This window comes from Tamandua tetradactyla, chromosome 14, assembly GCF_023851605.1.
Source record: "Tamandua tetradactyla isolate mTamTet1 chromosome 14, mTamTet1.pri, whole genome shotgun sequence".
Taxonomy (NCBI): domain Eukaryota; kingdom Metazoa; phylum Chordata; class Mammalia; order Pilosa; family Myrmecophagidae; genus Tamandua; species Tamandua tetradactyla.
This window is the reverse complement of record NC_135340.1, coordinates 90,735,264-90,750,766: the sequence shown is the minus strand read 5'-3', so window position 1 is coordinate 90,750,766 and position 15,503 is coordinate 90,735,264. Positions and strand designations below refer to the sequence as shown.

At 35.0% G+C, this 15,503-nt stretch overlaps 1 protein-coding gene across 2 annotated transcripts in view; it reads right to left on the bottom strand.

Annotated features, from left to right (window-relative positions):
* Positions 1-15,503, bottom strand: part of ETFA (electron transfer flavoprotein subunit alpha) — a 112,419-nt gene that overhangs the window by 67,545 nt on the left and 29,371 nt on the right. For both annotated transcript variants that reach the window (XM_077128477.1, XM_077128476.1), the window contains exons 5-8: positions 12,980-13,079; positions 11,833-11,943; positions 11,086-11,187; positions 9,804-9,872 (exon numbers count right to left, since the gene is read on the bottom strand). In XM_077128477.1, coding sequence (XP_076984592.1) covers positions 9,804-9,872; positions 11,086-11,187; positions 11,833-11,943; positions 12,980-13,079 — 382 coding nt within the window. The remainder of the gene's footprint in view (positions 1-9,803; positions 9,873-11,085; positions 11,188-11,832; positions 11,944-12,979; positions 13,080-15,503) is intronic.

Below are 15,503 nucleotides of genomic sequence, written 5' to 3'. Positions count from 1 at the left end.
CTGGTCTGTTCAGGTCAGCGTGATGCCCTGGTAAATTACGGAGCAATCTGAACAGTGAAAAAAGAAGTATTTGCAAAGTCCCCTTGGGGGAATGGGGAGAAAGGGAGTTTCAGCTTCCCTGTTTGGAGAATTCCTGATATTCTCACAAGCAGTGGGGGCAATCAAATCAACAGGCTGAGCCCTCGATCTTGGGGTTTGCTCCCATGAAACTTACCCCTGCAAAGGAAAGCTAAACCTACTTAAAATTAGGCCCAAGAGTCATGCCCAGAGAACCTCTTTCGTTACTCAGATGTGGCCTCTCTCTCCCTAAGCCAACACGGCTAGCAAACTAACTACTCTTTCCCCTCTACGTGGACATGACTCCCAGGAGTGTAAACCGCCCTGGCAACATGGGACAGAAAACCTGGGATGAGCTAGGACTTGGCATCAAGGGATTGAGAAAATCTTCTCAACCAAAAGGGGGAAGAGAGAAATGAGACAAAATAAAGTATCAGTGGCTGAGAGATTTCAAACAGAGTTGAGAGGTTGTCCTGGAGGTTATTCTTACACATTATATAGATATCCCCTTTTCAGTTTATGGTGTATTGGAGCGGCTAGAGGGAAGTACCTGAAACTGTAGAGCTGTGTTCCAGTAGCTATGTTTCTTGAAGATGATTGTATAATGATACAGCTTTTTACAGTGATTTTGAAAACCTTGAATCTGATATTCCATTTATCTATGGTATGGACAGATGAGTAAATAATATGGATAAAAAATAAATAAATAATAGGGAGAACAAAGGTTAAAATAAATTAAGTAGATTGAAATACTAGTGGTCAATGAGAGGGAGGGGTAAGGGATATGGTATGTATGAGATTTTCCTTTTATCTTTTTTATTTCTTTTGCTGGAGAGATGCAAATATTTAAAAAAATGATCTTTTGATGAATATACAATTATGTGATGATATTGTGAGCCACTGATTGTACACCATGTATAGAATGTTTGTTAAGTTTTACAATAAAAATATATATTTTTAAAATCAACTGACAATAAAAATGTTAAAAATTGATGGATCTGGGAATGTGGGGGAGAGTATGATGGATGGAGCTATCTGTTTTGTATTGCTTTTACAAATGTCTTAGAACTTTGAAGTTATTTCAAAATAAAAAGTTTTTTTAAAACTCGTTTTCATCATAAATGTGAAGGTTTATATCTGAACTCTCAATTCTATTCTATTAGTCTATATGACTGCCCTTAAGCCACTGCCATGCTCTTCTGATTAATGTAGATTTGTAATAAGTTTTAAAATCAAGAAGTCTGAGTCCTCTAGCTTTATTCTTCCTTTTAAAGATGATTTTGGCTATTTAGGGTCCCTTATCCTTACAAATAAATTTGATGATTAGCTTTTCCATTTCTGCAAAGAAGGTTGCTGGAATGTTGACTGGGATTGTGTTGAATCTATAAATCACTTTGGGTAGAACTGACATCTTAACAATATTTAGTCTTCAAAACCATGAGATGGAATGTCCTTCCATTTATTAAATCTTTTTAAACTTCTCTCAGCAATGTTTCATAATTTTCACATACAGGTCCTTAATATCCTTGGTAAAATTTATTCCTAGATATTTGATTTTTTCAATTGCTGTTGTAAATGGATTTTTAGAATTAATTTCCTCTTCAGATTGTTCATTACAAGTGTACTACTGATTTTTGTGTGTTGATTTTATACCCTGCCACTTTGCTGAATTTATTAACTCTAGGAGCTTTGTTGTGGATTTTTCTGTATATAAGATTTGTCATCTGCAAATAGGGAATGTTTTACTTCTTCCTTTCCAAAATGGATGCCTTTGATTTCTTTTTCTTGCCTAATGGCTCTGGCTAGAACTTCTAGCATAATGCTGAATAATAGTGGTGACAGTGGGTATTCTTTTCTTGTTACTGATCTTAGAAGGAAAGCTTCATTCATTCATTCACCATTAAATATGTTAGCTATGAGTTTTTCATGTATGTATCTTATCATGTTGAGGAAGTTTCCTTCTATTCTTAGTTTGTAAAGTTTTTTTATCAAGAAGTTGTGCCGTATTTTGTTAAATGCATCAACACAGATAATCATGGTTTTTCCTTTAATTATGTTAATGTAGTACATAATTATTTTCTTATGTTGAACCATCCTGTACACCTAGGATAAATCCTACATGATCATGGTGTGTAATTCTTTTAATGTGTTGTTGGACTCAGCTTGCTAATATCTTGTTCAGGATTTTTTTCATCCATATTCATGAGTGATCAGTATATAAATTTCTTTTCTTATAATACCATTATCTGGCTTTCGTATTAAAAGGTTGTTGTCTTTACAGAATGAGTTGGGAAGTACTGCCTTCTCTTCAATTCTTCTGGAAATGTCTGAGCAGGATTGGTACTAATTCTTCTTTGAATGTTTGGTAGAATTCATCAATGAATCTATCTGGTCCTAAGCTTCTCTTTGCTGGGAGGTTTTTCATTACTGAGTCAATATTTTATTTATTAGTCTGTTCAGATCTTTCATTTCTTCTTGAGTGAGTGTAGTTTGCGTGCTTCTAGGAACTTGTCCCTTTCATCTAGATTACTTAATTGTTAACATGCAATTGTTCAAAGTATCGTCTTACAATTCTTTTTATTTCTCTGGAGTCTGCAGTAATGTTCCCTCTTTCATTCCTGATTTTAGTTATTTGCATCTTCTTTCTTTTTTATTTTGTCACTCTAGGTAAAGGCATGTCAACTGTATTGTTCTATCCAAAGAACCAACTTTTGGCTTAATTCATTCTCTTTTTTATCTTTTTTTTTAATTCTCTATTTCACTTATCTGTGATCTAAACTTTATTTCCTTTGGGTTAGTTTGCTCTTCTTTTTCTACATCTGCCAGTTGTAATTCTTCTTTTTATAACGTAAACATTTGGAGCTATAAATTTTCCTCTGAGTCCTGTCTTCTCTGTATTCCATAAATTTGATATTTTGTTTTCAATTTCAATAGTTTTAAGATATTTCTTGATTTTTCTTGTGATTTCTTCTTTGACCCACTTAATTGTCTGAGAATGCATTGTATGACTTCCACATATTGGTGGATTCTCCAATTCTTTTATTGATCTAGCTTAATTCCGTTGTGGTCAGAGAAGATTCTTTGTACAATGTCAATCTTTTTAAATCTATTGAGACTTGTTTTTTGAACTAATATGTGTTCTATCCTGGAGAACGATTCAACTGCACTTAGAAGAATGCGTACTCTACTGTTTGGGGGCAGTGTTCTGTATCTGTCTTATAGACCAAGTTAATTGATAATATTGTCCAAGTTCTCCGTTTCCTTATTGATGTTTGTGTAGGTTTTCTAACCATTAATGAAAGTGCTGTAGTGAAGTACACAACTATTATCATAGAGGTCTCTATTTCTCCCTTCAAGTTTGTCAATATTTGCCTCACTGGGGACAATGTAGTTGTTAGTATAAATGTTTATGGTAGCTATTTCTTCTTGGTGTATTCTCTTTTGTCAATATAAAATGTCCTTGTCTCTTGTTAGAATTTTATTTTATCTAATATTAGTATAGCTACCCCAGCTCTCTTTTGGTTGATATTTGCATGGGATTCTTTTTTGTATTTTCATTTTTCCATTTGTATCTTGTGTTCTAAGATAAGTTTCTTGTAAACAACATATAGTTGGATCGTGCTTTTTTTATCCATCCTGCCAATCCATGTCTTCTGATTGGAGAGTTTAATCCATTTAAACTCTGTAATTATTGATGAGGCAGGAGTTACTTCTGTCATTTTGCCTTTTGTTTCTTCTGTCTTATCTTTTTACGCTTTTTTTCCTTTAAGGAAGACTTTCATGCATATAGTTGATCTTTTGTAATTCAACTTATTAATCCCTTTCTCATTTCTGTTTCTCTTTATATTTTAAATACTTTCTTTGTGATTACCCTGGGGTTTCTATTAAACTACCTAAGTTTATAACCAAGTAGTTTGAAATATACCACCTTAAATTCAATAGCACACATGTTTTCTGCTTCCATTTCCCTCCATTTCCCCTTTTTATGTTGTTTTTGTCACACGTTACCTCATTTATATTTTGTATGTCCATAACATGGAAATGTGATTATTTTTCTTAATCAAGTATATGCTAAATCTTATAGGAAATAAAAAGTAATTTACATATTGAGGATATACTATTGAGTTTCATGTTTACCCACATACTTACCTTTACTGGAAACCTTCACTTCTTCATACTGCTCCAAGTTACTATCTCCTGTCCTTTCATTTCAACCTTAAGAACTCCCTCTATCAGAACACTAGGTAAGGAACGTTGTCTGCATTCTAGAACTTCACGTATGTTATGGGAACAAGGGAAGAGAGGTTTATTTTGTGTAGAACCTAAATTTTCTGTAGCACATAATTTAACTCAACCTGTTTGGATTGCTCATTTAAAGAACCCAAAAAGAGGAGGCCAGAATGGGAATGAGGGTCTAGAATTCTGTAAAACTGGACAATTCTGTAAAACTCTGGAAATATCCCAGAGTATGTTGAGCAGATAATTAAAAAGTTTTGGCAAATACAGGAACTGTTTAAAAAATTAAAAGGGGGATCAGATTTCAACTAGAGAAATGAAGCTGATCTGGATAGGATTGGGATAGATTAGAATAAGGGGTAAAGGATGATACTGTCCACACTTTAAAACTTCAACTTCTGGGTGAGACCAAAGGGAGAGATGTTTAGTTGGTGCAAAATTTATATTCTGGATAACATATTTCCTAATTTAACTTGTATGGTCAGTTTAGCTGAACAACATAAGTATATGGAATCTTTTTTTTTAATTAATTTTTTTATTTTTTTATAAATACCAAAAAAAAAGCAAACAAATGCAAACATTCTTAACTTTTGATCATTCCGTTCTACATATATAATCAGTAATTCAAAATATCATCATATAGTTGCATATTCATCATCATGATCATTTCTTGGAACATTTGCATCTATTCAGAAAAAGAAATAAAAAGAAAACAGAAAAAAATTCATACATACCATATACCTTACCCCTCCCTTTCACTGATCACTAGCATTTCAATCTAAATTTATTTTCACATTTGTTCCCCCATCATTTATTTTTATTCCATATGTTTTAATCGTCTGTTGATAAGGTAGATAAAAGGAACATCAGAAACAAGGTTTTCACAATCACACAGTCACATTGTGAAAGCTATATCATTAGCATATGGAACTTTGAATAGGGCATGAGATTTTGTTGGCTTGTCCAGGTTAGTATATATCCCAGAGCAACTGGACAATGAATTTTAAAAAGTATGTGCAAAGTTCCCTTGAGGGACTGGGGAGGGAGGAGGAAATATTCAACTTTTCCATTTGGAGATTTTCTGACTTTCTCACAGGCAGTGGTGACAACCAAATAGTCTAAGCCCTCGATCTTGGGGTTCACCCCTATGAAACTTATTCTTATAAAGGATAGGCTAAACTTACTTATAATTATGCCTAAGAGTTATACCCAGAGAACCTCTTTTGTTGCCTGGATGCATGTGGTTTAAAATGATCATGGTGATGAATACACAATTATGTGATGATATAGTGAGCCACTGACTGTACACTATGTATGTACTGTATGTGTGAAAATCTGTCAATAAAAATATTAAACAAATAATTAAGTCTAAAAGAAGTATTGGCAAAGTCTCTTGAGGAACAGGAGAAAAAATATGGAACTATTAAACTTTACCACCAGGGAAACCCCTGACACTATCTCAAATATTAGGGACTTCCAAGTCAATAGGCCAAGCCCTTGAACTTGAGGCTTGCTCTTATAAAGCTTATTTACATAGCAGAGAAGCTTAACCTACTTATATTTATGCCTAAGAGTTACTTCCAGAGGACCTCTTTGGTTGCTCAGATGTGGCCTCTTCTCTCTCTCTAAGCCCAACTCTGCAAGTGAAATCATTACCCTCCCCCGTTATGTGGGACATTTCATCCAGGGATATAAGGCTCCCTGGCAGCATGGGAGATGACCCCCAGGGATGAGCGTGGCCCTGACACTATGGGATCAACAGATCAACAATGTCTTCCTGACCAAAGAGGGGGAAAGAACTGTAACAAATAAGGTAGCAGCGGATGAGAGTTCAAATAAAGTCAAGAACCCACTGTGGAGGTTACTCTTATGTAAGCTTCTGCTTCAGCTAGATACTGAGACTTATCATGGTTTACCAAACCCCAACCAAAACCGTTCCTGCCAACCCAAAAGAACACCTAGAGCTTTATCTGAGTTTCTACAAAGGTTCCATGCACTATGATTACTTTCCAGAAACCTACAACCTCTAGATGGGTTCCTAGGCTAGGTAAGTCCTGAAACCCAGAGGTGCCAGAATCTCCAGAACATCAACTACTTTCATCCCTCTATCATACATTACTGACAGCCCTTTCCAACATGAGAAAGTTAGAATGAGCATAGCCCAAACACACCTAAAGACTGGGAGAAAGATCAAAGGAGAAGGGGAAGTTATAACACAGAAGATAGGATTTAACAAATGAGTATGACTCCTGAATCATTATACGGATATTTCTTTTAATCTCCAGGGTCTTGAAGTGGCTAGAAGGAAAAACTTAAAATTGTAGAACTGCAATCCATACCAAACTCTGAATTCTGTTCTACAACTAACTATGGTATGCTCTGAAATTTATTATTCTTTTGTATACATGTTATTTCTCACAATACAAAAAAGAACATCTTAATTAGAATTAACATTCTAATTTAACTGTAATATTCTTACATTAAATGTAACAAAGGCATTATAATAAATCTAAATATCAATGATAGGGGACTATAAAGGCTATGGGATTTTTTTTCTATGGAAGAAATGAGAGTATTCTCATTATTAACTGTATGGATAAATGCATAACTGTGATTATACTAAGAGCCTCTGATTGTACACTTAGGATGGAGTGTATGGCGTGTGAACAAAATTGTTAAAAAAAAAAATAAGGGTGATGGGATCTTAAAAAAAAAGAACTCCCTCTGGCATTTCTTATAGGGCAGGTTACTCAGTGATAAACTTTTGTAGTTTTTCTTTATCTGTACATGTCTTAAACTCTGCCTCATTTCTCAAGGACAGTTTTGCCAGATATAAAATTTTTAACTGGAAGTTATTTTCTTTCAGGACCTTAAATATGTCATTCCATTGCCTTCTCATCTCCATGGTTTCTGATAAGAAATCAATACTTAGTTTTATTGAGGATCCTTTGTATGTGGTGAATTACTTTTCTCTTACTGCTTTCAGAATTCTTTATTTCATTCAGTATTTTGATTAGCAAGTATCTTGGTCAAGCGTTATTGGGGTTTGCACTGTTTGGAGCTTGTTACATTTCTTCAACTTGCATATTTATGTTTTTGGTAAGAGTTGGGAGATTTTCGACCATTATTTCCTCAAATACTCTTTTTGCAACCTGTCCCTTCTCCTCTCCTGTGATTCCCATAACGCTCATATTGGTTGATATACTTCATGATGTCCCAAAGGTTCCTTAGGCTCTGCTCACTTTTTTCATTCTTTCCTCTGCTCCTTTGACTGTGTGATTTCAGTTGTCCCATCTTCTAGTTCACTGATTCTTTCTTCTGCCTGTTCAAAATCTGATGAACACCTCTACTGTATTTTCAGTCTCCATTATTATGGTTCTCATCCCCATAAGTTTTGTTATGTTCCTTTTTTACATTTTCTAATTCTTCTTTTTGACCAGGCATCGTCTTCTTGATATCCTTTAGTTCCATATCCATATTTGGTTGTTTTTTACCCATATTTTCCCCATGGTCCTTGAAATGCTTTAGGAAATTTGACTGAATGTCTTTGATTAGTTGTTCCACTTTCTATGTTTCCTTTGAAATCTTAACTTCTTCCCCTTAATGAACCATCTCTTCCTGCTTCTTTGTATGGTTTGTGATCTTTCGTGGAAGTCTGAGCATTTGCTTGTTTTGATGTGTTATCCCTGAAAATCAGTTTCTACTTCTTACCTAGGGTTTTAGCATAGATTAGCTGGGTGTTAAGACTCTTCTTCAGTGCTTGGTCCAGTTTATACTGAACATTTAAAACAGCGCACGTCTAACAATTTGGATTTTCTCAGGTCTTCCACACCTGCCTCTTGCCTGGGCATGTACAGTAACTTTAAGTTTACCTATTATGTGCAACTGCTTCCCCTACAGGAGAGGATTTCCTTTCCTCTGTTCTTCCTCTGAGAGTTCTAGGTGGTTCTCTTCATTTTTATATTAATTTTCCTCCCCCACAGCTATGATCTGCTTAATTCCTCTCCTGCACTCCAAGATACCTCTTTATTCCAGCTTTCAGCCCTGGGTGTGCGTGCCCTGCTTTACACCAGTTCCCTTTCTTCTTTTTAAGCAACTTTACTGCCTTTGGTAACTTTTGTGTTAGGGGATCCCAATCCATGGAATCAGATGGAATCAGTGTTCAAAAACATCTGACTTTTTTGTTTAAATGTTCCAGCAATTAGGAACTAAGCTAGGAGTGTACCCAGCTACCAATAGTTCTACCATCAGTCGCTCTCATCCAGGGGACTGCTTTGTATTCACCTACCTTGGTTCTGTGTCCTTAGGTCCTCATGCCCAAAAGTGTGAGGGACTCTAAGTGGCTGGTTCTGCGGTAGTGACCATAGCAGGAGGGGTCCAGGCCAGATCACTGCCACTGTGTGTCTCTTAAACCACACGGTACTGAGCCTAAGAGTGGAGTCCAGACTGGCAAGCCCCACACTACTCTCCTAACTCTATTTTTTTTGGAGGGGGTGGGTGTTTTTTTATTTCTTCATTTCAGCATTGTGGAGTCTTTCTCCAGTCTCTATTGCTGTTCAGAGTTCCAAGTGAGTTGAAGTTGCCTTTCGTTCAGCTGTTTCTAAAGGGAAACATTTCAGAGATGTCTTATTCCACCGTCTTGTTCCCATTAGTGCACTTTTAACAAACGTTCTATCTCTCCTATAGATGTTTAACTACAATTTTTAAATAACTTTAAATGAATATAAATTTGTATGAGCGATTTATATTAGACACTAATAAAGAGAAAAACCAAGAAATTCCTGAATCTGAAGTGGGCATTGAAACTGACATTTAAAATTTTTTTAAAAATTAAAAAACAACTAAGATTCGGCAACTAACGGTGTCACATAAATACTAAGAAATGAGGATATCCTCTTCTGTTTTAGTTTCCTAGGCTGTTTCCAGCAAATAACATGAAATGGTTTGCCTTAAATAATGGGAATTTATTCACCGATAATTATCCAAATCAAGGCATCATCAAGGCCATGCTTTATTCCCAGTGACCAGCTGCCAGTGATCCTTGGCTCCTCCATGCATGGCAAGGCACACAGCAGTGTCTACTGGTTTCTCCCTTCTCGTGCAGGTTTTGTTGATTTTAGCTTCTCGCTTCTGTGCCTTTTTTTTCTCCCTCTGTAATAACTCTACTTATAAAAAGCTCCATTAATAGGATTAAGACCCATCCTGAATGAGGTGGGTCATATGTTAAATGAAGTAGCCTCAACAAAAGGTTCTATTACAATGGGTTTACACCCACATGAATGGATGAGATTTAAGAACATGTTTTTCTGGGACACACATAGCTTCAAACCAGCACATCTACCTATACTATGTACTTGGCAGACTAAGAAAATTGTTTAAGAGAGAAAAGCAGAAAATCATAGAAAGCACAGTAAATTTGCAGACTTGAATGACTTAACATAAATAAAATAATGAAAAAAAGAATTTCCAACAAAAAAGGAGCATTCTTCTATTAAAGAAAATAACTTTACCTGCAGCATGTAGTTGATCTGCCAAGTCATATAACAACTTAAAGTTCTCTCCACTCTTCAAACCTCGACCTCATTATTAAAAAAAAAAAAATTAAGCAAATTTAAATTCCATTCTATAAAATTTTGCTACTGTGCATACCTGAGTGAATTTTTATATTATACAACTACCATATTAGGCTTGCCAGCTCCTCTATAAAATGTTCCCTGACTTTTTCTATGCTATTCCTATAACTGTACTTAGTTGTGTACTTCTCCTACAGAGCATCTGACACTACTGTAACTAACTAATTTTGTAATTAGTTTTTTATACCAGTCTACCTCACAAGAACAAAAGCTCTTTAATTTCAAGATTCACATCTATCTTGTTATTATATCTGTAGTACTTAAAAAAAAAAAACTCCTTATACAATGTAGATGTTCAATAAATACTTGTGAATAACTGAATGAAATTATTATTTTAATGGAGGTCATCCCACTAGAATTTAAACTCTTTGTGTAAAAGAACATTTTGCCTTTTCATCTTCATTTCTCCACTGCACAGGGACCACACAGAACAAACACTCAATAAAAATTTCTTGAATAAACGAGTCATACATCTTTATGAAGTATTAAATTATTTCTTCTCAATGGCAATTGCAATACAGGGCTATCTGGAAGCTTAATTCTGTTTGATATGCTTATGTTTAATTTGGAAAGATTTAAAAGTCATAGTGGTCCTTATTTTTTCAAAAAGTTAAGTTAGTGGGTAATGAAATAGTCATTTAAATTTTTCTAAATAACAAGAATGATAAACAAAAAGAAGCAAGTACTGTGCAATATTAAGAGCTCTGATTTTAAATGTCAAGAAACTTTGAAAGAACTATACACAGAGATCTAAACAATCTTGGATGTCTCTCAAATTATGGTTAAGGGAAGGATTTAGATAAGATGGCTCTGAGACTGCAACCAGTTCTTTCTATGATTCAGAAGAAGCCAACCATAGTTAACATGTAAATCAGTCAATAAAATAGATACCAAGCTGCAAAGCTATGGAAATGAGATTTGTACCATGCTCCCCCTGGTGCCAGTGATGCAGATTTGCAACAGAAAGCCCAAATTGCATATTATGCTCATATTTTCAACTTCATTTTCCTAACTGGCAAAACAGGAATAATACTTGCCACATACCCTACTCTTATATTTGAAAAAACCCTGCGCTCCTCTGAAATTAGTACTAATAAAATCAAAGTATTACAAGTTTATACCATCTTTTAAAATTAGTAAGTAACAATATTCTACTTACCACCAGATACCACCACTTTGGCACCAGTTAGCTCAGGTCGATCACTTTTTGTTAATTTCTGATCAAGCCATTCTGATATCCCCACTGGTGAAGTACTTGATGCTGTATACATTAATAGAACAAAACAATGCTTACGATTTTAAGTTCTGTAGCGATAACTTCTTTTAAGAGAAACAAATACAGATTTCCATGAAATCGTTAGTTAACTGAATTTTCTCCGTCCTAATTTTATTCTCTCTGATTTGGAAAGGGTAAAAGGACTAGATTCCAGCCTCTACTTCATTAAATGTATGATTTTTGAGAATTCATCTAATTCTGAGTCTAACTGTAAAACTGGGATGACTCCTTTTTTGTTGAGTTCAAGCAAGACATAATATATGCTAAAGTGTAATACCCTCTGTACATTTTCTATTATTAATTCTTCTGTTTTATTGAATCTTCCAAGTATTTTAGAAATAGTGAGGAGAGTAAAAAAAAAAACTTTAACATCAATATAACACCAACTAACCTTAATGGATCCTCTCTCTCACTTCCCCTTAACCCACCAAAGCAACTACTCTAGTAGCAAAAATGATGCAAAGAAGACATAAGTTATAAACATTTCTTATTATTCTTACATAAGTTTGGGAGTATCATTTAGATTGAGCTTTCAAATACTCTGCACTAGAAACCCAACCAACGACCATCTCTTCTAATAAAACCTAAGAACTAAAAAGAACAAAAACAAAAAAGCAAACAAACACTCACCCTTTTCTGAACTGGCACTACCTCCACTTGTTGCTGCAGCTTCAAAAGATGTTCCTCGGACAGAAAACACCTTCACTTTTTCATCACACTTCACCGTACATATAGCATTTCCTGAGATACACAATTTATTTTTAAAAAACAGAATTTATTCAAGGGGCAACAAAGCAAGTACTTGTTGGAGACTGAGAATTTACTTCACAAAGACATGGAAAGAAAGTAACTGTGGACCAGTTGGTTTCCATCTCTACCAAGTATAGGAAAAATGTGAACCATAACAGTGAAGAAACATATCACTAGATATTTGTATAACCCAGGATGTCTTCAAAACTAGGACAGGTGCTAACCTGCCTAGAAGCAAGAAACTGGAAAGAGGCAGCCACACTAGTAAGGTACACTCTCCCTAAAATGAAAATAAACAAAACTTCCTTCTCCAAAAACAGCATAATGAGTAACTCAACAATATGAGCTGCAACAACTTATTAAGAAGGAAGCTACTATGCTTGCTAAAGGAGGAAAATAAGTAACAACATGATAGGGCATAAAAGTCAAGTACAGATGTGCCAAGATTTTAAAAGGATTTGAGACATTTCTTATGGATTAGCAATCACATTAAGAATGACCTAAACTATGACCAAATATTTCCCCTCAAACATTACTGAAGATGAAAGGCCTGATTTGAGATTTGGCCATTTATATGGACACACACAACTTTAATCAGAAGGAACAAAATGTTCACTGCCTTCTTCAGCCCCACTAGAGACCAGTGTTCTTACCACAGATCAATCAACTCGAGACACTGAAATGAATTTCTTAATGTAGATAGAAGTGGAGTAGGAAAAGCAAAGAAGATTAAGAACACTATAAAAAAACTTTTGCCTTTCCGGTGCCACTTACAAAATATATTAAAATAGTGAATCTAATTTGTATTGACCACTGGAAAAATCTCACTGTGTGAAATGAATGACCACACAGAGAGAACATCATTTTGTGAGCAATTGTAAGATTTTTCTCAGAAATCTTTAAGATCGTCCATTTTAAGTAACTATGTGGCTTGTTTTAAAAGCCTATCTTCAAGATTAATCCTTTCTTTTAAACTTGAGTTTTTCAAAACTTTAGTTTTAACATATTATCTTCCTTAGATACTCACCTGCATAAATTGTTCTCACAAATGTGTCAGGTGACTTGATCGCAATGATGTCAGAAATTGGGGCAACATCAAGTTTGGCTGCTATTCTGGGCAAAAGGCTCTAAAAGCAAAGTAAACTGTGAGTTACACACATACATGCTAATTGATGGCTAGAAACTAAGAGCAGTGGCATTCTGTTGAGATTTTAATTCAAATATCTTATTTCTGGGCGGGCCGCGGTGGCTCAGCAGGCAAGAGTGCTTGCCTGCCGTGCCGGAGGACCCCGGTTCGATTCCCGGCCCCAGCCCATGTAACAAACAAACAAACAAACAAAATATAATAAAACAAGAAAATGTTTAAAAATGTTTCCCTTTCTTCCTCCCTTCCTTCCTTCTCTGTCTTTCCTTCCTTTCCTCCCTCTCTCTTTAAAAAAAAAAAAAAAAAAAAAAAAAATCTTATTTCTCATATGTACTTTGGACATACTACAACTTCAAACACAGCTTTTTGGACAGCTTTTGGGATTAAGTGAGAGCTTACCATTACTCTAACGCATCAGGAATTCTGAGATTTACAGTAAGCAAACCACATTAGTTCAATAAGTTGAATTATGAGATGTGATTATTTGCTTTAATAAATCCACTTACAATGTGCAACAATTAAGGATTACTGAATTTAGATAAAGAAAGAGAAAACATATTTAGAATAGTAGGATGATTCTCAAATACTAAGAGATTATACTTGTGAATATTTACTTAATGATATGAAAGAAAAAAATTTCAAAGCCAACATTTTCACCTGTTGCTTAAATTTATGCTACATTAAAAAACAAATCAAAAGTAACCTAAATGCCCATGAATAGGGGACAGTTTATATAAATTATACTTCATTCAGTTCATCCATATAATGGAATACTAAGCAACCACACAAAAAAACAATGAGGAAGATGAACAACAGCTTGTATAATATGCATTAAACAGAACGTATGCGGGTGGGTCATGGTGGCTTAGCAGGCAGAGTTCTCGCCTGCCATGCTGGAGACCTGGGTTCGATTCACGGTGCCTGCCCATGCAAACAAAAAAGAAGATATGCTTTTCCTTACATGCGCACAGAACCTCTATGGAACAGGTGCATGTGATAACTTTGCTTTCACTAGCGGGGTTCCTGAGGAAAGCCACAATCTTCTCGGGTCTCAGTTACTTCATCTTAAGATGGAAGGGAAGAGAATCTTTACATTCTATCACAAAATTCTATGATCCTAGGGCTCAAAAACCAAAGAAAGTCAGTAAAGACTGAAAGTACTTACTTTCTAGACACAAAAGTTCTCCTAGATGATGAGATCATTAGCCTCAATACTTCATAATCACGAATAAAATGAAGTGTTCCTTTTATCACCAAGTAGAAAAGCTGAATTCCGCACTGCTCTCTACCCAGAGTAGAAATTTCTGACTGAATTTAGATGGAATCTCTAGAACTTGGTCCATGACACTGCCTCCAGTCGGCATGCTCTCAAAACAATGTTATTCAGGTTACTCTCCCAAAGCCCATACCCTCTTGGTTCTCTAAGAATTCTCCCAGGATTATCCTCTAAATACTCCTCTATGCTGTATCTTCCCACATGCATGTACAGTTATACTATATTACTTGGCATTAATATATATCTTATTTTAAAATAATTTTAATATACATGTTTTATGACCCTCTACCAGATTTAGAAGCACCTCAAGGACAGATATTCTGTGTCTTCTACTTATTTTGTGTAACCCTAAAGCATATCTAATAAACAGTTCTCCATAATTTGAAACCAAAAAGTATTGAAAGCCAGAGTCACTATCCCTTCTGTCATATCTCCAACAGGAAAATTTTTCTAACTCTATATTACTATATTGTATAGTAATCCTTTGTCAAACAGGGTAGAAAAGCTACTGAAAAATATCATAGTTTATAAAATGACAATTGGAAAAAAATAAGACCCTATAGAAAATAAAGGGCTTGGGAAAACAATTTAAATGCTGCTAAAAACAGTTCTCAGTGGCAAGTAAGAGGTTAAGAAGACATCTAATTCCAAAACAACCATATTTATCAGTATTAAAAACCTGCTTCTATGACTAATCCTTTCTCTAAACCACGTTCTTTCACTGGTCAGGAAAACTACTGGAATACTGTTATCTGCCTGAGCAGATTATCTTACAAACTTCATGTTATACAGACTGTGCCTCTTCTCAAAGTTTTAGAACTTTCTAAATTCCTTGAAATTAAATATCTTTTTTACATTTATCTTGTTTTATTTTAGCACATCTTAAAACAAATTACCATGGTGCCTAAAGGTATAGGTTTTTCTGGTCTGGTCTTCCATCTCAATTTCCTGAGAGGGTGGGGTAGTAAATAGATCTTATTATCCTACAGGCTTAACCACATGGTCTGAGAAGGGGAAGCGATAACTGTTATAGTGTGCTTTCCATCTATAAAAAACAGGTGACAGATTTTAAAATTCTATCACATCAGTAAAAAAAAAAAAAAAAAAGCAGAATAGAAGTATACAACCACA